Source organism: Penicillium expansum, assembly GCF_000769745.1.
Source record: "Penicillium expansum strain MD-8 chromosome Unknown contig336, whole genome shotgun sequence".
NCBI lineage: Eukaryota > Fungi > Ascomycota > Eurotiomycetes > Eurotiales > Aspergillaceae > Penicillium > Penicillium expansum.
This window is the reverse complement of record NW_015971470.1, coordinates 15586-39276: the sequence shown is the minus strand read 5'-3', so window position 1 is coordinate 39276 and position 23691 is coordinate 15586. Positions and strand designations below refer to the sequence as shown.

Below are 23691 nucleotides of genomic sequence, written 5' to 3'. Positions count from 1 at the left end.
TATTTTGTCCTCCGTACATAATATGTCCAAAAGTACCAAAATTAGAATAAATCCAGTTTTATCAACGATCGCAAATATTTCGTCCAAAAGCAAAAAAAAAAAATACACAATACGGGAATCAGTGCTCATCAAAAGATCGACAAGGCGTTCTGGCCCTGGCCTGATCCGGAGGAACCAATTGGTCAAAAGTCCAGAAACGCAAGAGACTGTGGCTGGGTACCAGGTACTCCACTATACACTTGAGCACACGACCAAACCAAAGTCCCCAGTACTAATCTTGGAGTAGTACCCGTGGACTCTAGACACCAGTTAGTCAGACCTTAAGTCAGCCACTCTCCTGGAAACGTCAACCCCCCATGGCCTGTTCTATATATACACTTCAACTACTTTCAACATCCGACCTCTTTCATTTGCGTCCTGAACATCTCGCCATGAACAACGACTGAAACCTTCTTTTTCCCCCCCATTATTGGCTTGCGCTGTTTCTTCAGCATGTTCTCCGTATCAGTGTCCCCAATCTCGGTGGGCTCGAACGTCTTTTTCGCATTTGCCCTGTTCCTCATCTCCGCACTCGTGTTACTTCTCCTGCGACGATTTCTCACCCTCCGTGCCACCCCCGCTTATTTAAGTGTCCCTATATTCCTAGCTCTAGCTCTACCCGCTAGTGTGGTGCTCCTTGTCCCCATTGATTTGGCGTCAAGTTCGCGAGATGGATCTGGCCCCAAAGCAATCTGGCTACCGGAGCGAATGGTTCTGGTATGCTGGCGCATTGCCTACTGGCTAATCTTCGTGCTCACCTGGTAAGTGTCCCACGTTATTAAACTTGACCAAGGGCTGTCACTCATTCTTGTCTCTCTCAAAGGGCTATCCTCCCATTACTCGGTGAATACGTCGACTCGGGCTACCGTGAACCAAAAGGCCGGCTTATGTACTCTCTTCGATCGAACGCCAAATACCAATTAATTGTCCTGGGGTGTGCTCTGGTGGGGTTGATCTATGTCTCGATCTCAAACGGGTTTGAATTCACATCCATCAAAGGTCTCGTCATGGCATTGGCATATGTGTGGGGTCTTGTCCTTGCCATCTATCTCATGGGTCACGGTCTTGTTTCGATCCCGCGCAATCTGCTCCGAAACTCGAATGTCAGCGGTCGCCTACGCAGACTCCAAGCACATGCCCCCAAGGTGCACGATCGCCTAATGGACTCGGTCAACGAGTTGGCGAATCTCAATGGCCAGGTTACTCAGCTACAGCGCCGTAAGACAGGAACTGCGCGTGACTTCCAGGAGTGGATTGAAGAGCTTCGGGAGGGGCACGGCCAACCCGACGTGCGGGCCCCGATCCTCGAGTCCCCGGATACATCCGCCACGATACCTTCTGTCATCACGGAACGCTATCTGGCCGACCTCACACGGCGGCTTCAGCGTGCTCGACACATGAAGGCCCGATTTGTGGATGAGTGGGATCGTCTGGTCCAGTTATCAGCCGATCTCCAAGCCATCATCAATTCTGCAGCTTCAAAGAAGCTCGAATTTGCACCGGCCCCGCGTCGGTCATCCTGCATCCCTCGTGTGAGATTCCTCACCCCGTACATGCGGTACCAGCTGTACTCCAACGTCATTCCCTCGGTTAGGCTGGCATTTGGCGCGTTATTTGCAGTGGCATCAGCCTGCATTGTTTGGTCGGAAATGATCAAGTCTTTGGCGCCCCATCTCTCCGCCGTGAGTTTGACCGTGGTCCCCAACTGGAAAAACAGTCCAGTTGGCTTCGGTGGTCAGCTCACAGCCTCTGCCTGGCTGTTGTACATGTGTTCGGCGGCTCTCGTTGGTGTTAGTGATGTTAAGGTATGGGGAAACCGCGCGCTTGTCCGTCGTAACACATATGGCGAGAGTGCCTGCTGGTACGCTGGTCTCGTGGCTCGGCTAACGGTGCCAATTGCGTACAACTTTTTGACCTTCTTGCCAAAAGAGTTCCGGCGAACCACTACTTTCTACGAATTCCTTGGTAAACTCATCAACCTGACGCCCCTCGGGAAAGGGTTTGATTTCATCTTCCCGATCTTCATCCTCCTACCTATCTGCGCAACACTGTTCAACCTGTACGGACGTATTAAGAACATCTTTGGGTGCGGCCTTGCAGAGGATGATGACATCCATGATGTTGAAAACAACCCTGCCGGGTATGGCATGGGTGGCTGGCGCGAGGGTCGCGACCTCATTGAACGAGAATTGAATGGCTTCGGTTCTCTGGCTGTTTCCTCTCGTGGTAGTCGCTCAACGTGGGCGTCGGATCGTGAGGATGAAGGTTCCCCAGGCTCGTCCCGCCTGCGGGTCCCAGTTGCAGAGGGCTCTCAGCCTGCTCAGAGGACAGTGGCTGCGCCTACCATTGTAGAAGGCGAGAATGAGGAAGATGAGAACTTCTTCCAGTCCTTTGCGCATCGCGTCAAAAACACATTTGATACTACCAACACGCCTCGGTGGTTCCAGGGTGAGCCATTCCGACTTCCGCGCTGGATGTCGAGTGATGATAATACCACGGAAGAAGGTTCGGCGCTATTTGGAGGTCGAGCTGTGCCTGGTCGTCTGCGTCTAGGTTGAACACTTGCATTGCGGTGTTTGGGTCTCTTCAACTGCTGGACAGTGTAATATACCGTTTTGCTTGTACATATGTATCCCAATTATTTCATCTCAATTGCTTGATACGCAAGTTCCAATTAAACATTTTGATGAAACATGTAAAATGCAAAATAAAAGAAGGGCAAGGAAACACGGTAACAACGCGTAATATAGGAAGATATACGGAGTATCTTATGTACCTTTTGTATAGGCACACCATACAAACTGTATCTAATTTCAAAATTTATTGTTGACTGACAGTTATCGTTAACTGGGGGCACTAATTGGCACGGTCATTGTCTTGATATAAAGAAAAATGAGTTTCCAAGGTAATTAATCGCTATCATGTTATAACGCGTGCATTCATGGTTACCATGAAGTGATAAAGTAACGGGTCGCTGATATAACCATATATTTTGTCCTCCTCCATCAATAGCCTTTGTGGTCTAGTTGGTTATGACGTTGGTCTCATATCTTATCTTTATGACATTCCTGGTAACAGGATTGAAATCCGAAGGTCTCCAGTTCGATCCTGGACAAGGGCACATTTTTTTTCCCGTTTGGGAAGTCTCACAAGCGGATATATCCACTAGCAACTCGACGTACTTTTAACCCGAATACTCGGCCACGTTTGCGTTTTTATGTCTTTTTATATATTAATATATGGTAATGGTATACCTATTTAATAATTACGTAGTTATAATAGTATTTCTTCAGTGGCTATCATATATCATTATGAATGGTGTTTACTATATAACCGCAAATATATGATTTTATATATTAGCGGTTTAGCATAGATCTAAGGAAGCTCTCTAGTAAAACGTACATTTATTTGGGTGGTATTGCATATAGGGCGGACCCTCGCTTGCGAGGGTCTGTAATTTTGATATAAAATGTAAGGGCCGGCTAGGAAGAAAGCGGTACTAAAATTTCAGCCATAGAGTGTTAATTTATATATCTATTCCAAGGCAGCATATACAAATTTCATTATATCTATTTTTCTCAACCCCCTATATAGCTAGGAGGATTATATATCTATATAGACCATATAAGAGGGTTTCATTTAGCTCGGTACTGACATAGACAATATATAATTCCAGTAACAGGATACCTAAGTTTGATATACGGTGTTTATGTGGTGCTTTTCGGTATGTTTCTCACAATTATATATTGGTTAGTTATAATTAAACTTAGCGTTAAAACAATGTAACCATACTTATATCATCCATTGGCACTCTTATATATCCCCTAATAGGTTCGAGAATTGAGAAAAATAGAACCATGAATTGTATTCCCTACCTTTTGTATGGGCACGCCGTGTAAGAAGTACTTAATTTCAAAATTTATCGTTGATAAGAGATCATCGACTGGGGCACACCAACACAGGGAAGGTGTGCTGGCGCTTGGCACGGTTACGGTCTTTGTCCTCGCAAGGTCAACGACATCGGGGATGCTATATATGTTTTCTGGATGTCTTTCTAGGTGCATATGAAGGAGGTAAAAAGCATAAGCCGTGCAGGGGACTTTTCTATATCTAACCAGGGACACGAGTTGGTACGCAGCGTCTATGATCAACGATGTAGACTTCAATAGCCCGATTTACCTATCTAGGTAAAGACAATATAAGGGACGTCATATAATATACCATCTGGTGTCTTTTTAGGTCTCTTTTAGATGCCTGTTTCTTATCTTCTTTTTGCCTTCCTTCTTTTACAGTGTTATATTTTATAAAATAAGTAATTAATAGTGTCACATGGTGAGCGTTATAATATATACAGTATAAAAACAGTTGGCTGTCTTGTCTCGTCGTTTTGTAATTTGGTGAGTCTTATAGGTACCTAGTCTCATTTAGGCAAGTTCCCTCCTATTAGTATTATGGCTAGAGGATAGGTAGCAAAAACAGCTTAATTCGTGAGACGGACTTGTCTCTGTATAGCCAGGGATATATTTTCTTCGCGGTGGCATGGGAGTAACAATGGGCTATGTATAGAAAACACCGCCAGGCATGGGTATAACAAAAGAACAATGGTACGGGGTAGACTTTATTTGCATAGTATATGAAGACGGTAAAGGGCGTAAACCGCAAAAAAGGCCTGGGAATATAACATGTCTACGGGTGTGGTCCTGATATACTGATTCCCACATGTAATATCATTGATCACTCACTCCGGTGATATTATCAGATATATCATTGCAAATGGAGAGACCGTGGCGATCGATGTCAATGCGACGACGAGGGGTTTCCCATCCTACTATATGGGTTCATTTACTCCTCACACAACTAAGAGACACGTATTACATGGGCTTTCTCCCTACCCTGCCCCTTATTCGTTGGCTATGCGGGCATATTAGACCACTCTGTGCATCCTGCTAGTCGCATGATAACACGGTGCTATTCTCGCTATCGTTGGTTTTGTACACAACCGATGGCGGGGGTTTCCTCGCCACCGTGTTTGTTCAACTTTCTTATGTGGAACCCAGAGAGAGAGATGAATTAACTTCTCTTGATACTGCCGTAAAAAAAGGGAAAAAGAGATAACCAAAGTGATACATGGTAACTGAGTATTTTTTATATGATTCTCACCGTAGCCGCCCTCGGGTATTCTATTGCATGTTATATTTATTTGCTAATTTACTATATAGTACATAGGCATAGAACTTTCCACCGTATTTTGCACCTCACGGCTGATCATTGTAATATTTCTGGCTACGACATCGATGGGGGGGGGACATATTTTAAAGTAGGTTTGAACACAGTTTCTTTGACTTCAGTATCATACATTTTCCTGTCGGCAGATGCCTGCGATTCGACGATTCCCGGGGGAGATAGATATATGTATATCGCATCTCCAGGCCTACTCGCTACACCATGGGGAAACAATTTGATCCCATCGTTAAGACGATACAGGGGATTTTATACCCACGATTCATCTACAATGTATTCTAGTATTTAATTTCTTATTGGAAAATTTATTCCAACCTCAGTACTGTAGCTGGGGTAAAAACCTCGGTGCATAATATGCAGAGATTTAAATACCGTAACCCCTACTATGTATAACTGAAATGCATGATTTCCACATAGTACTTTGACCGCTGATAACCCGAGGACGTGCTACTAGATATATATTTCGTATGAAAACCCCATCCATTCAAAATAAAATGTAGAATTTAGTAAAGCTGCTGTTTAGCCCTCTTAAACCTTCTCTACCTAGGATTGCCAATTCATGGAGCACATACCCGTAGCTACCACATAGGTATGTAGGCAACAACTCGGTGTTATATCATCATGTGCCCATACCTAGGTAGAACCATCCCTGAAAAAAAGTTGATTGCACAAATTAAGCCTTTGTCCGCTGTCTGCCATCGAAGCTGAGAAGGGCGGCAATATACTTATAAAAAAAGTACAAAAAGACAACCAAAAACATTAACCAAAAAGACGTTGCAAGGCCGCAAACGCGACCGATTATTCTGGTGTCATATCAAAACACTTTTAATAGCTTACCATAGTGATGGAGTAAGGGGTCGGTGATATAGCCATATATTTTGTCCTCATCCATCAATAGCCTTTGTGGTCTAGTTGGTTATGACGTTGGTCTCATATCTTATCTTTATGACATTCCTGGTAACAGGATTGAAATCCGAAGGTCTCCAGTTCGATCCTGGACAAGGGCACAATTTTTTTGTGGGTTTTTATTTATTCACATGTATAACACTTTATTAAGACTTTTCTATGTTCAGTCAGGGACAAGAATAGTCAGCTGCGAACGCGGCCTTCCGATGTCTTTTAGAACGTCTTTTGAGATGTATGTGAAGGCGGTAAAAAAGCATACTTTGTACTCTGTAAGAGACTTATCTATATAACCTGTGATAAGATTAGTCGGCCGCGTTTGCGGCCTTGTGATATCTTTTAGTTAATCTTTTTGGTTGTCTTTTTGAATGTCTTTTTAAATGTCTTTGTTTTGTATATATTTTGCTGCTCATCTCAGTTGTATAGATGAACAGCAGAAAAAGGCGGAGAAAGGATTAATTTGTGAAATGGACTTTTCTATGATATAATTTTTTTAAATCCTGTCATATAAATCATCTATAGAAAGATTATAGAGACTATGTTTATATAAATAGGTATATATATATAAATATACGTATTATTTGTAGTAACCTACATTCATATCGCCAATTCAGAAAGGACCATAAAAAGGGGAATTGCAGCCGCTTTTGATTCCGTCGGATGTAAGATAGTCGATCATAAGTGTGCATTAGTACTACTTCCCATGGAAAAAAAAAATCATACGTAGGCTAATCGATTGATTGGTAAAAAAACGCTAGACCTCTACATCTGAGAGAAAAAAATGTGCCCTTGTCCAGGATCGAACTGGAGACCTTCGGATTTCAATCCTGTTACCAGGAATGTCATAAAGATAAGATATGAGACCAACGTCATAACCAACTAGACCACAAAGGCTATTGATGGAAACACAAAATCTATTGTTTTTTAGAGCACCTGGACTGATATTGATGTTTACATACTCAAAGGCACTACAGACCAAGTCAGTCCATCCAAATAGGTTACAAATAGAGCGGCAAACCCGATATCAGTGCCCTTAACGTTGCCATCGATAAGACTCCTTCTAAATGTCTTCTGTCAGACATTATACTATCAAACGTTATATATAGAAAAGTTATCTATATAGTTCATGCTTCTTATTACCTTCTCATCTCCGAGTACATGTAGGATAATCGATTTTCCAAGTTAGACCTTTTCCCGTCGCATATCTATATAGGTAAAGACTGTTGGCACAGTCCTCTAACCGGTTTGGGATAAGCCTTTCTTTGCACTTATAATTCAATGCGAGTGCTATTTACTATAGTATTACCTCGGTAGTTAAATAAATAAATAAATTACCATTTAACTTTAGTATATATTTATCATTAGTATAAAATACTAGTCAGAGTTAAGTCATTAGGTTACTTTTTACTACCTAGTATTTAAATATACCTTTCGGAATTTAATTATCTCTATTATTATTATTAGTAGTAGAATTGATTTTAGATCGCTTTATAGTAACATATTAGGTGATCTCCGAATAGCTTTAATATTTATAGGGAGTAGACTAGGTGATTTCAAGAAGTATTATGTAGCTGAGGTCGAAGGCTATGCATTTTACTGTGGTAATACTATGGTAAATAGCACTCGCATTGAATTATAAGTGCAAAGAAAGGCTTATCCCAAACCGGTTAAAGGGCTGTGCCAACAGTGTTTACCATCTATGTATGATATCTATGTATAAAACCGATGGAGCACAAACGACTCCAAAAAAAAAATCTACTAAAGACATCACAAGGCTATATAAGCGGCTGAGTATTCTTGTTAGTTAAATCAATTAACGGTCATATATAGGAAAGTCTCTTACACAATGTATGCTTTCTACTGCTTTTTTCAATTCCAAAGGTTTTGTATAGAAATGTCAATCTGCACATTCAAGGCGTTACGTTACCTCCAAGGCGTTTTCACCGATATTCTAGCTACACCAATAAGGGGCAATATGTCTGTGAAAAAAATACCACTAAAAAGAAATTTGAAATGACATTCAAAAAGCCTAGCCGGAAAGACGTCACAAAGCCGTAAACTCGGTTGAGACTGTTCTTGTCTCTATATAGATGCAAAGCTGAGTTACACATTCTATACCTTTTTCACCACCGGTATTCTATATTCTGAGGCTAAGTATTCATATCCTCCTAGCTACAGCACCAACAGGGAGACAGTAGGTATATCTAAAAAAAGGAAGAGGAAGTGAAAGAGCAGAGAATCCCCGAAGCCTATCAAAAAGACCAGTGAAAAGACACGACAAGGCCGCACAAGTGGCCGACTACTTCTATTATAAATAATTAAACACCAAAAATGTACACATGGACTATATGTTATGGGCATCCAAACCAGCCATATACACTATATATACAATTTTCTTTTTGTGATCATGACAAGTTTTAGTGTTTGATTGTCAAATTATTGATAAATTGGTTGAATTTGGAAAGACAGACTTTCAATCATCTAGTGATTATTTCATAACTATTTCCGCTCCGGGACTACGCTATATAGAGATGTGCGTTAAAAAAAGAAGTTCCGTGCCGTTTGAGTTTAATAATACAATCCACGGCAAAACAAAACTGATGTTTGCGATCAGGCTGTTTGATGATATGCTCCCTATTTCATTCACTTCTGTATGCTGCTTCCCAACTTCCACAAACCCCTCTAGAACACATGGAAACTAGGATTATCGTCTCTGTATAAAGACTCATACCTATCACCTCCAGTAAACAGCGTTGACGGGCCTTCCGCAGGTTCTCCAGCACCCTGCCGATCCTCGATCTCGCTCTCTTATTCCAAACCACGTAGAGAATGTATGACCATGATATCATCAAAGCTAGCGGTAGGTCGGGGTGGCTCTTGCTATTTAAATCCGACCACAGCATCAGCATGGATCTGCGGAGTAAAGAGGCCTTACGCAAACTTCTCGAGGATGCCACCAGCAGTGATCACCTTGGATTTGTCATTTAGTTGGCCAGCGTTTATTGGGTATCGTGCATTGATCTACTGAGCTTGTCTATACCAGTTTTCTGCAACGTCTGTCAGAATTTCTTTTCGCTTGAAGCACTGATTTCGTCCGCTTCCTCATCCCCTTAGCTCGATTGGAAAAAGTTGGCGCTTCGTAGTATTTTATTAATGTCAGCCATGTTCGCCGAGCTGGCTATGGAATACCTTCCTAGGGCCAGGAGATCTTCTTTGATAGGCAGTGCCAATTCTCGTAACGTAGGAAGCACTGCTTCTTAGACTAGTATAAGTGATCTGGGTCCACTACCTTCAGTAAGGATTTCGCAAAGAAGAAAGCAGTCAGCAGCTAGTCTGGGGTCAGCCTAGTGTCTGGCTCGTGAGAGAAACCCTCGGCTGGTATATCCAGTCATCTTCTGACTCCGGCGTGGTTTCGGGGTATTCGACCCTCTCAACATCCCTGAGCCACGAACAAGAGAATTTTGTTGAGTATGAAGCTCGAGCCACTTTGCGTGTCATGCTAGCTCATCCGCGTGTTGCTATAGTTGATCATGCAGAGCATTTCACGGAGTTCATGTAATTCATTGATAATAGCCAAGCCATCTTCGTAGGTATAGTCTACAGGTATAGGTTTTGGCACGGCCCTGCGGCGTAGGTTAGTATCTTGGACGAATAGTCGGCCGCTTATGCAGCTTTGTGAAGTGAATATTTTTCTTTCTGGTCTTTTCAGTAGTCTTGTTAATTGCCTTCTCTCTTTCCAAGACTTACAGGTAGATAGTAGAAGAAGGCGTTCAAAGGTTTAAACCGTGTAAATGTCTTTTTTATGTATAACCTTTGACGTAGCCGATATCTTAATACATACCGAAAGAGGTGGGGAGCTGTTGTATGACCCCGCGTTTTTGTACATACGCCGATCGAGGTCAAATTGAGTTACTCAACGTCATAAAAGAGCCTCCATTACAACGAATGGGGAGCGATGTACGGAATATCTTGTTGATATATTAGAAAATGGTTCGAGCACCCTAAACTATCAGCAATATATCACCATATATACGATGGTAGTACGACATGTAGATGCACCAGGTCTGCCTCAGGCTTCAAGTATCGCCACACTCCAGGCAGCCTCGAGGTACACAAGGCATCCTTCGACTTGTCCCAAATGTTGCCATAGTTCCAACACCAAAAGAATTGACTAGAAACCAGACGACTCACTAGGCAGACACACCTTTGTTGGGAGTACACGAATTACTCCATGCGATGGCAAAAAAAGTACTCTCCGCCTTATCTGCCTATTCCGGACGACTTGGGGGCATGACTTCACCACCCACCTGCTCTCTTTTCCCCTCCACAGAGATCCATAGAGATCCATGAATTTACTGCCCCCAACCCTCGCTCAGTCCACCTTGGGCGAGAAGTGCGCAGTATACATAGACCAGGTCACCGACATTCTCCCCGTTCACTTACATTCCCTCCGCCATCAACTGGACCCTATTCTCACCTACCTGTCTAACACGCCCCTCGGTCCTCTCGCACAAAAGCTGCCATTCGCCCCAGACAACCAGCCTATCGCTCTTTTTGCAGCTGTTGCTGTCTGCCTGTTCACCGTTGCCGCGATGAGTTGGCGCAACCCCTTAAAAATGCTGCGCCGCTCGCCGAGTTACGCTCCCGCATCCAACCCGCAGGTTAGCGATGGGGACTTCAGCTATATCACATCTTCAGATATCGCCGACCCGCCAGTGGATGACGCCGATCCGGATATCATTGCTCTCCGCCACCGTGGCACCATCTACCCATTGCGCTTCCGCGCATACGCGATTGACGACGGTGCCTTGACCATCGGAGACCTACGAGAGGCTGCTGCTGAGAGCACAGGAGCCGGCCACCCGGACTGTGTGAGACTACTATACAAGGGAAAGCTACTCAAGGACAACGCGCGGACATGCAAAGCCGAGGGGCTCAAGCAGCACTCCGAGGTGCTATGCGTGGTATCTGAAGCAGGAGCGGGCTCCCCGAGCGATGGCTCCGACGACAACGGACACAACATTCCTGTAACTACAGCGGCGCCAACACCGCCGCCGCTGCCCCGCCCCACTAGTGCGGGAGACGCATCGTCCCCTCCCACACCTACGATTGGAAAGAGCAAGAACAAAAAGAAGAAACGCAATGGCAAGAAGTCGCCCATCGGCACAGAAGCCCCCGGTCCATCTCGACCACCACGGCCTACGTCGTCAGGCAACTCAGGCGTCCCCGCCCCGCCGCCCAACCTCAAGTTGCTGCGTACACCGTTGGAACAGGTCACTGCTTTGGCCGGATGGTTCGAGCAGGAGATGAAGCCACTCTGTGAGGAATACATTGCGAACCCACCTACTGACCCGAAGAAGCGGGACTATGAACATAAGAAATTGGCCGAGACAATTCTCGCACAAATCCAGTTGAAGGCGGATGGAATCGAGCCAAATGGTGATGAGATGGCTCGCAGTGCACGTCGGGCTCTCATCAAGGATACGCAGGTGGTCCTCGGCGAGCTGGATAGAGTTGCATAGAGTTGCATAGCTGTAATAAAGCTCACTAGTTGCCTATTCAGCTCCCCATGTCGCTGTGCATGGGGGATTTGAAATTGGGTGACAGACATAACTAGAGACATGTACAACATGTATCAATCTCATACCGAGGGGCTATTCTATCGGTCAAGTTTCCATTTGCTGGGACCTATCAGTACGCCCCGGGGTGTTTATTTGCATGGAGGGCATTGGCGTATTTGTGATATATCAACTTTATGATTTCCCCTCAGACTAAATAAAGATTAAACCTATCAGAATGATTTGCTGGCATGTATACCCTTTTTTTTTTTTTTTCTTTTCCCTCTCTCCGATGCCTCTCCCGTTTGTTTCATATAGGTATACACCAAGTGGGGGGGAGGATGAAGAAATACTCCGTATTTTCGCCGTTACTGTTCAGATCAATTTAGCGGCATCTCGAGGTGATCAACATGGCTCAGGGGCAATGCACGGCCCAGGACTATGCGAGAATCCTCAAAAATTTTCTGGAATTATGGTTTATTGAACATTTAGACGATTATTGAATAATCTGTAGGATAGACATATGATGCATGTATGGGAAGATGCATTAACAAATACCCTGAGTATCCTGTATAGTACCTATGTTGTAAGTTGTATGTTGTACTCCGTACTGGGGACTCCGTAGAGTGTCGGACTTGGTTTAGGCTATTTCCAGTACTATTCCCACTCTGGCTACCTCTCTTCATATGACTCTCCTTAGACTTTCCCTTTTTTTCCCTATCTTGACATTCTCTTCTTTACCTTCTCTTCTCTAATCTCGAAACTCTCATTCGTTCCACCTTACCATATTGGTACTCCGTACACTCTCCTTGTTTTCAAGATTTCAAGACCCCACGAGACCTCGGAAAGCCTTCGGACCCAGCCCCCCCCGCGCCAGCAGCTCTAACTCGTTGAACCAAACTTGACAAACTGGGAAAAACACCCCCCTGCAGTTGTGATCAACCCTAAGGGTCTCTGTTGACAATTTGCTGATTTCGGTGTGCCCCCCTTACACTCCACTTACCGACTCTACCTGGAATGGCTTGATCCGACAACTCATTTCTACGGCAATCTCTACTATTGAACCGGGTTACAGCTGGACTGGCCTTTTTCAGTTGTGAACAATAACCTCGGGAATGGCGGGCGTCGCTACGGCATATTCTGCAGATGCCTTAGCATCGCCCGTGGATGGCTCGCAATGGGATTTTGCGGTGCCACTTGTGAATGAGGTAAGATTATTCCGTGTGGCATTCCAGTCTCTATCCTGGTAGCTCAAGAACGTGGAAAAAAGAAGAAGAAAAAAAGGCGCTGATCCCCTTTTCCCCGCAGGAAAGCCACCACTCATCGAAACAACGCAACTCGCACGACTCGAATTCCTTCCACCCAAAATTTTCTCGGCAACGTACCTCGAATGGCTCACGCAGCTCCTCGGTCTCGCGCAATGTTCACGCGCATGAATCGCCCTATTTAGCCTCAAACCGAGGACGGAGGGAACCCAGTCTCAACCGACGTGGGAGTGAAGTAGGCAGTATGCGAGATGTTTTTGGTCACGAGGGAGCTGGTCGTAAAGAGTCCGAGGAGGGCAATGATGGCCTTAAATTATACCTGGATGGACAAACGAATCAGGAAAAATGGATCCACCGAGACAAGCTGGCAAAGATTGAGAGTGAGGAGCTCCACCAGGCAGCCATTCTCTTCCAGCGACGGATGAGAGGAGAAAGCAAATCGAGTATAGGACGTGGGAGGAGCCATGATTCGCAGCAGAACTCTGCTTATGGGACTGGTACTCCGACCTCACCTGCGACAGAATACTCCGAACCCTGGCCCAAAGTGAGAGAAGAACCCGGCAAGCAGGATGTGAATGACAATGTAAATGGCAATGAGCGGGAACATTGGGATCTCCGCCGACCAGAGGAGATTGCTGCTGACGATGCAGCCGCCAGCATCTACAGCCACCCAAGCCTTGGAAAAAGCGCATCCCGAATACCCGTCTCTACAGTTAGTCCAGTTCCCATATCTGGCGCCATGGGCCGCGATTCTCGCAGTTCGCGGAGTCGTGCAGCAACAGATGAGTCTTCACGGGGCCGCAGAGCCAGCGAACCTATCAACATTGAGCAAAATGATTCGACTCCTTCTCTAGAAAGCCGACCAGGCAGCCGGGGATTCGGCAGTACACAGAACCCTCCGGGCAAGAAGACAGTCAAGAGCACCGACTCTACCAACAGAAAGACTTCTGCTCCACCCACGAACAGGAAGGCGAGCGCTCCTAGATCTCGTGCTGTCTCCGGTAACAATACACAGCGCCCTACCACCCGTTCAGGCGAAAATCGTCCTCCAACAGCCGCTAACCGGCCCGAAGGAGACCCGCCATGGTTGGCAACCATGTACAAGCCCGATCCTCGCCTTCCACCAGACCAACAGATGATTCCGACCGTCGCCAAAAAGATTATGCAGGAACAGTGGGAGAAGGAAGGCCGCACACCGAACACATACGACCGCAACTTCGCGCCCCTCGCAGTGCACCCATTCGACACGCCAGCTCCTGTGGCCACCAAGGCCGAGCCAGAAGACCAACCGGCTGAGTCTCTACAGCTGGAAGAGTTGCCCCCTCGGCCATCAAAGAGCCCAGAACCACCCCGCCCGAATACGAGTACCGGCTACAGCACCATGCCCAAGGTGCAGGACACACCCCCGATGGGACTGCCACCCAATCCCAACCCTAACTGGAGCCCTCCAGTTGTCACCGCGCAGCAGCCACCGAAGAAAGAGAAGAGCTGCGGATGCTGCATTGTGATGTGATGGACTCCCACTCCACAACCATCTGTCCAATCTCTCGTCCGTTTTCCCAACATACTTTTGATATTTGCACATCTGCTTGATTCCCTTCTCTGTTATTTTTTATTTTTTTTATTTCCAGCGTCTCCGGCGGGATGGTGTTCAGTCGGTTCTGTTCTGTGACTTTATATCCTGCGATTTAGGGCATTTCCTCGCCTTGAGTTCAATTTTCTTCAGACTGCTTTTTAATCCGGCTTCCTCCTTCGACAATAGAGCATGGCTATTCTTGTTTTTCTTCCGTGCATCCGTTCCTTGTTATTTCCGTTCTTTTTTTCTTGTGATCATTGCTATTCCTACCGAAGTGGTAAGAGGGAACTCGAAAAAGCTTGCTCCAGATTGCGATGGATGGCATGGGGACGAGGGGCTCGCACCTCGCAAGACACATCACTTGTGGTGTGCACCTCTTCCTTCTCATCCTATACCTACCTGTGGCTTTCTTGACCCTATGGTTTCCTTTCTTTTCTCCAATCTTTGGATTTCTCTCTGAAACATCTTTAAAGCCTGTTGTTCCATATCCCCAAGCCTTCTTGTTAGCGATTTTCTCCTCTTTCTTTGATCTGATCTTCCCATTGGCGAGAGCAGTCAAGTACCCGGATTTGCTCGCATGTTGAATGCCAGATACTTGCTTACGGAGCTAGTCAGATATCAAGTTGAATGGATGAATACATATCTGCACAGAATTGCTACTTGTACTTGTAAGCCTGTAGGCATCGTGCCAACTGGCCACCTGGTTCAAGATATATCAAATTCTACTTTGTGGCCATCTAAGCATTACTGAGAAACAAGAGTCTCGGCCTGGTGGAAGCTCCCTAGCTGACAAATATCACCTGACATCATCGCCGCATATCCCGCAATCTTGACGGAATAGCCAACCAATCCTCTCATCTTTTCCCCCGAACCCCGCCCCGAATTTCCTACAAAAGAGACCCTTTCTCTTCCCTTTTCATCACAAACCGCCCACCATTTCGTCCATCTTCACCCGTCTTTTCGGCTCCTTCGCCGGCCCAAATCCCGCCGCCATGTCCGCCGCAAAGACCCGTGCTCAGTCCCTCATTAACGACAACGCTGTCGTCGTTTTCTCCAAGTCATACTGCCCCTACTGTGACTCTTCCAAGAAGCTGCTCGACAGCTTGGATACCAAGTACACTGCTCTCGAGCTGGATTTGGAGGGTGAGTCTTTCTCTTTTGCATTTTGCATTGCTTCTTGTATTCTTCTCAAGAAGAATAGTTTTAGCATTACATGTTTATCTCTCTTTACAAGAACAACCGCTGATATAATTTTATCACAGAGGAGGGAGCTGCTATCCAGAGCGCTCTCGCCGAGATCTCAGGCCAGCGCACCGTGCCCAACATTTTCATCAACAAGAAGCACATCGGCGGCAACTCCGACCTCCAGGGTAAGAAGGACCTGAAGGAGCTGCTCAAGGCCGCTGGCGCGATCTAAGCGGTGATTTCACACAAGCAAGAATCTTTTGAGCCCCGAATCATGAATATAAACTACATAAAGAGATAGTTTCTTATTGCACAGCCTTAGACCTTCTATTTACCATTTAGAAGTTTCTTAGTTCTAGTAGACATATGTAATGGAGATAAATATTTCGATGGCTTGGGATTGGAGGGATCGAGAGAGTCCTGCCATCTCCCAACGCTAAATATGTATTGAGTGGAGCATTGCTATACAGCTCTGGAATTTTTTGTAGAGCCGACATGAGGTAAAAAAGTGAACAGCGACTAACTAAAGTACAGGTATGTTGATACAAACAAACAAAACCAAAACCATGGCCCAAGAAAATAAATCAGATAACCTTCTGTACAACGGTGCCAAGGGGCCTTTCAACAATCGACATCAACCCTTCAACAATACTCGTCCGGGCCCCCTCACTCGCAACAGTCTTGCCAGCCAAATAATTCAACCAAACAAGCCGACTAATCCGCTCATCGGCAACGCGCCCCATCCACTTAACTGGCTTATCAGCCCCAGGCTGGAAAAGCGCATCCAAAGCGCCGTGCGCATCACGCATCAAAACAAGCGTCTGTCCCTTGGGCACCGACTTCCCCTTCCCAGCACCAAAAACAGCCTTGAAATCATTCATCGAGCTTCCAAAGCTCTCATCCTGGAACTCGCCCGGCTCCGCACCCTTCTTCGCCTGCGCGCGCGCAGTAATACCACGTACCCAGCCGTCGCGCAGATGCATAAAGTCCGTGTTACGGGTGGGCACGATGCGGAATGCAGTGCGAATACCGTTATCCTTGATTATAGCAGACCAGGCTGCGTCACCGCGCTCCGCGTCAAGGAGAAGTTCCTTGAGCTGCTGGCGCTCTGGCGAGACGAGGGATGTAGCGGCGTTTGCGCCGACGCCGGAGATAGCAGCGTCGGCATCGGCGCCGGGAGTGGGTGGGTGGATTGCTGTGCGCAGGAGGCGTCGTTGGAGCTCGGTTATGTCGGATTTAGCGATGTATAGGCCGACCACGTAGACTTGGACTGAGAGGAAGGAGACGGTGCGGATGCCGAGGCCTAGTAGTTGGTATTCTTCGCCGGTGGACGGGGCTAGATCGTCGCCGGTTTGCTTGCCTTCTGTTGCTTCGGATGTGGGGAGTCGGATTGTGCTTGGGAAGTGGGGGATTGTGCTTGTTCCTGTTGGCACTTGTTCGAGTCCGTCTTGGCCTTGAATTGTTATTAATGAAGGGCCACCGCTGGGGAAACCGACTGGTCCGTCCATGCGCATTGCGCCGTTCTTTGGGGGTGCAGTTGTGGTCTTGTCATCTTTGTTGGTGTCTAGTTCGTTGAGGCCGAATAGGTCTAGCTTGATGACGCCGTAGAGACCGGCTGCACAGGTAATTATGCCAGCTGCGGAGAGGATCATCTTTCGCTGAGCTTGGGAGGCGTGTTGGAGATCTGCCGCTGCGGATGCTCGGGAGCGGAGGGGGTTGTTGGTTGCATTGGAGCGGAGGGAGGTGGTGGAGAGATGCCGGGAGGAGAGGCGTGTTTTGCGGAGTTGTTGCCGGGTGAGGCTTTGGCAGGCCCGCCATGGGTTTTGACGGAGGGTGGAGGCCATTTTGAGCTTGGTTCGTTTGATGAGGAATCTCGAGGGCAGGATTGGCGGGTGATGGAGATGGAGTGTGGGGATTCACGTGATATGACATGATCTACATAATATCGTCATGTATCAACAGGGGATTTTGATAGAACTATAGATGCTGCTTTTTATTATTAACTAGAATGGCTTAAAGTTGGCACAGCTTGATGGTGGTCAGCCTAATGACCAATCCTCTATAGAGAAAGGCTGTATATGCGGAATGAGACCTTGATATTCCATTGACGATGTCCGATGCTTGGTTAATATCTATCGGACAGCAACTTTGTGAGAGCCACCGGTGAATTTAACAGTTGCAGTACCATCCACATAAGCCACTCCTCTCATCAACTGGTCACCATCAATGGTAATCGAAGGCTTCTTCGACGCAGTGACATAGGGCAAAGTGACATTCCCAACAGTACCCTTTGGCACCGAGAAAGTCAACACATATCCACTCGAGTCTAAGACCCAAGATGCTTGAAATTTCCCAAGAGAGGTGACAAATCCAGCCTCGGCGAATTCCAGATCTCCAAATTGCGGCGCAATTTTCCACGTCAATCCTAGTGGCGAGACCACAGAGAGACCTACAACATACTCCGTCAACGCAGAAGTCGGACCAGAGGACCAGCCATGTGCATGTGAGACATATGACGGATCATAGCCATACCCACGGTCCATCCGATACCCAAAAGTCCCGTTTTTTAGATAGCCCTCAATCACAGTGCTCTCTGTACCATTCGGGTTGTTGATATACCAACCCCAGCTGCGACGAATCAGCTCCAGTGCGCGTGCAGGCTCGTGGGAAATGAAGTGACTTTGGATCTCGAAAGAGGATATAAAAGAGGCAATGTTTTCTGGCAACTCAGGAGCTACGGCTCCTATGGGGGTCCAGTTCTTGAGGAGATTTTCTGAAATACTGGCTGTGCGCTCTTCGTTTACAATACCGAACATAATTGCCATGCTGTTAGCATCTTGTGGATGTAGAGAAGTCTCGGTTGCGTTGTCCTTGAATGCACCGTACGACTCGTCCCAGCAATAGGTGTTGATTGCTTTCTTGAGATTGGCGGCCTGGGAGTTCCATTTGCTTGAGAGATTGGTCGAGTCTCCAGCCCACAAAGAAAGAGATGCTCCTGTTTGTAGGGTGTGATATAGACTAGAATGTGTTAGCTAAAAAGACATTTGTAGAATGGATTAGCAACATACATCATCTGTGCTTCCGAGTTATTATAACCTTGCTGCCATCTCGCCCAGTCTCGCGTGCCTGTTACATTCAAAAGCCCGCTGGGGTAGGTCACCTTTCCATATATATATTCCATGGCATGCTGATAACTGGCCCAATTCTCCAACAGGAAGTCTGTATCATTGGTATAAAGCACATATTTATATGTGCCAATCATAGACCACATATGATATGTGTCCGAGTCCTTCTGACTCAATGGTGGCCCAGACTCATCAAATGCGCCTGTTGTTTTGTTCTATAATTTTCAGAACGGTCAGATCTATATCCAAAGAGAACAAACAAGAGAACTCACTTGCGTATTGTACATAACCTGCAAAGCGTTTTTTACACTTCCCAAGTCTCCTAGACTCACAAAAGCAGAAGGAACAGCAATGCCCATGTCACCAGGCCAAACCGCACGATCTCGCTTTGCACCATCAACAATGATTGTATCTCCCGGTCCAAGAGTCCCATTGTTTACCCATCCAGATGTAATACCCTTTGTAACACGACCAGTATTCACAGGGACCTCATTCGTCTGCAGAGTATATGCACCGCTATACCAGATGCGGTTCAAAAGCTCATCACTGCAGTGAAAATACCCCTGATAAGCTCGGAGATTCGACCAAGTGGGCTTAAACGCAAGCTCTAAGCTCAAATCATTGATCTGAACAATGGCCGGATCATCTGTGACCAAGAAGACTGTCAAGTACCGGAATCCACCCCGCAGGTATTTATCCGGCATGATATATGTGCCCTTTCCAGTTGATGAAATATTTGCATACAAAGCGCCATCATGATATAGAGCGCTTGATGAGTCCGACCACTCTCCAATCCAATTTTTAGCTTCTGTAAACGCCAGCCCTAGAGCTCCGTTGCCGGTGGAGGTGTAGTCTAGATGAATGATGCCACCCACTTCAATGCCGAAGTCATATACAATAAGGGAGCCGTTGCCGTGTAATTTTGCTTTGTATGGATGTAAGGAGTCTGTAACAGCATTGGTTTTCAACTCTGGTAAAGTTGAGACTGGCCGTACTGTTCGCGATGCTGGTGCGTATATGTTATTTTCCCATGGTCCGCTGAATGCAGTGTCTATAGGTCCAGAGCAAGTGGTATCACGCCAGCAAGTGTCTGCAACAGATATCGAGAATAGAGACCAAAGAATCAATACCACACTGTGCCAGTATAGTTGTGCCATTGGTGGTTGGGTGGAAAGAGAGATATCCGAATATCGTAGCAAAATGCCAAAAAAATATATAAAAATAAAATTCAGAGAACATCACAGATGTTGATGGTCAAGTTGTGCAATATCGAAAATTGGGAAGCTTTATCGCTGCATATTCGCGATTGGTGGAAGAATCATGGCAAATGGTGTTGATGTCTGCAGGATCTGAGCAAGGATCGGCATAACAAGCACTCAGAAGGCTTCAGAATTGACGTTTTACTGCATATTCCATGCAACCTAGTCATTTCCCCGCAGTTGATTTTCTCCACAATGTCATGTCGTGATGTCCACTCGGTGTAAAGACCACCGAGTGTAACATGCAAAATTCAAGCGATTATAGAGTGCTTTAAGCAGGGGAATATAAGACATTGCTCTTTACTAGAAAGATGAAAAGTTGAACAGTGAAGTCTAATTATTGAGTCGAGGTCACCATGCGACTATTCGACATTCCTTCCCTGGGCCTACCGTTAGGGCTGGCGCTGTCAACTGTTGTACATGCAAATGGAGAACGCAGCTTAAATGTTTGCACTGTTAAATCCAATGGGAACCAAAGAGATGATGTTCCTAATATCCTAGAAGCCTTCCATCAGTGTGGCAATGGTGGTACGATTATCTTTCCAGAGGACCAAGCCTACTGGATCGGTACTCGGTTAAATCCCGTTGTGAAAAATGTAGTTATTGAATGGCGCGGAAAATGGACCGTACGTGTGCTGTTACTAGAGCCAATGATAACGCAACTAATATGAGCTAGTTCTCTGACGATTTGGATTACTGGCGCAATAATTCATACCCAGTTGCTTTTCAAAACCATGCCGCTGGTTTCATTATCACGGGTCACAATATCACGATTGATGGATATGGCACTGGTGGTATCGATGGCAATGGGAACGTGTGGTACACGGCCGAGAAAGGCGACACACAGCCCGGCAGACCGATGCCTTTTGTATTTTGGAATGTATCCGATGTCAGTGTCGAAAATTTCTACATCAAAGATCCCCAGTTGTGGAGCATAAATATCATGAACGGAACCAACATGCGCTTCGATAACATCTACTGTAATGCGACTGCGGTAGATGCACCATACGGCGAGAATTGGGTCCAGAATACAGACGGATTTGGTACGTAAATCACATCAGTTTCCTCGCAGCCGACTAACACTGTGGATAGACACAATGGATGCGCAGAATATCCAACTCAGCAATTTTGTCTACCAAGGCGGTGATGACTGTGTGGCCATCAAACCGCGATCGTATGATATCGATATACACAATGTCACCTGTCGTGGTGGAAATGGAATTGCTATAGGCAGTCTGGGCCAATATCAGGAAGACTCCAGCGTCGCTAATATCCGCATCGATGAAGTCAAGGTAATCCGATACAACGAGGACATGCACAACAGCGCATATATCAAAACGTGGGTCGGCGCACTTGTACCACAGAGCTCGTATGAGAGTGCTGGACTCGCTCGCGGCGGTGGCTGGGGCAGCATTCGGAATGTGTTGCTCTCAAACTTTGAAGTCCATGGAGCCAACAGCGGACCTGCTATCACGCAGGATAGTGGAAATAATGGCTCGTATTCGGGCACGAGTTTGATGAGTATTTCCAATGTGGCATTTGTAAATTTCACGGGTTATATTGAAAGCACTTCGATGAAGGTGGCATCTGTTTCATGTTCAAATGTGCATCCGTGCTACAATATCGATTTCGATAACGTGGTGCTATATCCACAGGAGAATGCGACGACGCCAGGCGTTGGGTCGTGCAAGTATATAATGGAAGGAGGGGTACATGGGCTCGATGGATGCTAAACATCCTTCACACCAGACATATAAGCAAGCAAGAAATGAGACATGAAAGCCAAAACAAACGTTATCCAGGTGCTATACATTAAAAACCCACTAAATGGATCGGATTTTCGAGGTTCTACGTTATAAACAAAAACATAAGACAAATTATGCTCAAGGATAAATCGGACCATAAAGGCTAAGCCCCGCAGCCCCACCTGGGCATTCCTGTATGACGTTCTACCCAGACGTTCCCAAGGTTTATTTTTGTTTGTTTTATCTTCTTTTGACCTTATTTCCACCTCATTGATTGTCTATGACCAAGCTGTAATGTCAGAGGAAACAATTCGATCTGCCTTTGAAGGCCGTGAGCGCCCACTTCTTTCCTATGGCATCGCCTTTCCCGCGGCTACAGCACGCCATCTCAATGACACATTCCAGGCTTCCCGTGTGTATGTGATCTGCTCAGGCTCATTAGCACGAAATACAGATGCAATGAATCAGATGGAGACTGCTCTGGGGCCGGACAAGCTGGTTGGTCATTGGATCGGTATGCGGAGCCACACTTTGTGGTCAGAGGTGCTGCAGATTGCCGAAGAGGTTAGGACAGTGCATGCTGATCTGCTCTTGACCGTTGGAGCTGGTAGCTTGACTGATGGTGCCAAGATCATTGCATTAGTTGGTATACCTTTTTCTTTCATACTTAATCCATGTTTTGTTTCTCTCTAGATTATTATTATTACCTCTTTTATTCTCCTCTGGGAGATCATATATATTTAGACTCTAAGCCTAACATCTCCCTCAGATCCTTGCAAATGAAGTCAGCACACCGGAAGAGCTTGAAACCCTTGCAGAAGGTCCCAGAAAGCGACTAGAAATCAAAGCATCGACTCTCCCGATCATTTCCGTGCCAACATCCCTCTCCGCCGGCGAATACTCCAACTTTGCAGGCGGCACGGAGGACCGCTCAAAGCGTAAATACAGCTTCCAACATCCAACTCGTGGACCCGAGCTAGTTATTCTCGACCCGGAGCTGGCGAAAACGACTCCCGATTCAATATGGCTCAGTACAGGTGTGCGCGCAATTGATCATTGTATTGAAAATCTGTGTTCAACGTCAGGAACGACCACGACATCAGACAAAATGGCTCTGAGTGCGCTGGGATTGTTGGTCCCTGGTCTCTTGCGCTGTAAGAAGGACAGATCAGACCGTGATGCGCACCTACAGTGCCAACTTGGATCAGTGGATGCTATGGCAGCCTGTACTAGCGGGTCAATTGAATTAGGTGCTAGTCATGGGATTGGACATCAGGTATATGATTGATTTCCCTTCTTCGCCTTCTATGGCATCTACACGTCCACCAATGGCTCTGACTAACAGTTCTCTAGCTTGGCCCACTAGGTGTCGGCCACGGTGAGACCAGTTGTATCTTGCTCCCCGCCGTGTGTAAGTTCAATGCTAAATACAACGCCAACCGCGAAAAACAAGCTAGCGTGCGTCAATTTCTAATTCAAGATTCGGTCGTTTCGGAGGTGCTACGTGCCCGCTCGGTCAACGTGGAGGCATCTGACCTGGGTGACATTTTGGATGCTATCATCCGCGAATTGGGTATGCCTCGGTCCTTGAGTGATGTCAAAGTAGGGCGGGACCAATTTGATGGACTGGCGGAGAATAGTCTACATGACCGGTGGTGCAAGACAAACCCAGTACCACTGAAAGAGAAGTCTCAGGTATTGGAGATTTTGGAGATGGTAGTTTAAACGTTCAGAGGTATAAGACAAACATATGATTTAATCCCATACGCTTTCACAATCAGACCATTTCAATAAT

General features: G+C 46.2%; 7 protein-coding genes across 7 annotated transcripts; 5 read left to right on the top strand and 2 right to left on the bottom strand.

The window, feature by feature from the left end:
* Positions 1-492: 492 nt before the first annotated feature.
* PEX2_095550 (LMBR1 domain-containing protein) lies at positions 493-2597 on the top strand (the record flags this gene model as incomplete). The annotated part of the gene is made up of 2 exons (XM_016746825.1): positions 493-800; positions 863-2597. 2 exons carry the CDS (start codon positions 493-495, stop codon positions 2595-2597), a joined length of 2043 nt encoding a protein of 680 aa, XP_016593929.1.
* Positions 2598-10529: 7932 nt separating this feature from the next.
* On the top strand, positions 10530-11705 carry PEX2_095540 (Ubiquitin supergroup; the record flags this gene model as incomplete). The annotated part of the gene is made up of 1 exon (XM_016746824.1): positions 10530-11705. The coding sequence occupies one exon, from the start codon at positions 10530-10532 to the stop codon at positions 11703-11705; it is 1176 nt and encodes a 391-aa protein (XP_016593928.1).
* A 1151-nt stretch (positions 11706-12856) lies between these two features.
* PEX2_095530 (uncharacterized protein) lies at positions 12857-14519 on the top strand (the record flags this gene model as incomplete). The annotated part of the gene is made up of 2 exons (XM_016746823.1): positions 12857-12949; positions 13050-14519. The coding sequence occupies 2 exons, from the start codon at positions 12857-12859 to the stop codon at positions 14517-14519; spliced, it is 1563 nt and encodes a 520-aa protein (XP_016593927.1).
* A 1055-nt stretch (positions 14520-15574) lies between these two features.
* PEX2_095520 (glutaredoxin) lies at positions 15575-15999 on the top strand (the record flags this gene model as incomplete). Its single annotated transcript, XM_016746822.1, has 2 exons — positions 15575-15725; positions 15845-15999. 2 exons carry the CDS (start codon positions 15575-15577, stop codon positions 15997-15999), a joined length of 306 nt encoding a protein of 101 aa, XP_016593926.1.
* Positions 16000-16351: 352 nt separating this feature from the next.
* On the bottom strand, positions 16352-17611 carry PEX2_095510 (chalcone isomerase domain-containing protein; the record flags this gene model as incomplete). Its single annotated transcript, XM_016746821.1, has 1 exon — positions 16352-17611. One exon carries the CDS (start codon positions 17609-17611, stop codon positions 16352-16354), a length of 1260 nt encoding a protein of 419 aa, XP_016593925.1.
* A 288-nt stretch (positions 17612-17899) lies between these two features.
* On the bottom strand, positions 17900-20049 carry PEX2_095500 (putative alpha-L-rhamnosidase B; the record flags this gene model as incomplete). The annotated part of the gene is made up of 3 exons (XM_016746820.1): positions 17900-18785; positions 18836-19107; positions 19165-20049. 3 exons carry the CDS (start codon positions 20047-20049, stop codon positions 17900-17902), a joined length of 2043 nt encoding a protein of 680 aa, XP_016593924.1.
* Positions 20050-20507: 458 nt separating this feature from the next.
* On the top strand, positions 20508-23577 carry PEX2_095490 (putative extracellular exo-polygalacturonase; the record flags this gene model as incomplete). The annotated part of the gene is made up of 7 exons (XM_016746819.1): positions 20508-20777; positions 20828-21194; positions 21244-21860; positions 22200-22538; positions 22666-23172; positions 23250-23469; positions 23537-23577. 7 exons carry the CDS (start codon positions 20508-20510, stop codon positions 23575-23577), a joined length of 2361 nt encoding a protein of 786 aa, XP_016593923.1.
* Positions 23578-23691: the final 114 nt, after the last annotated feature.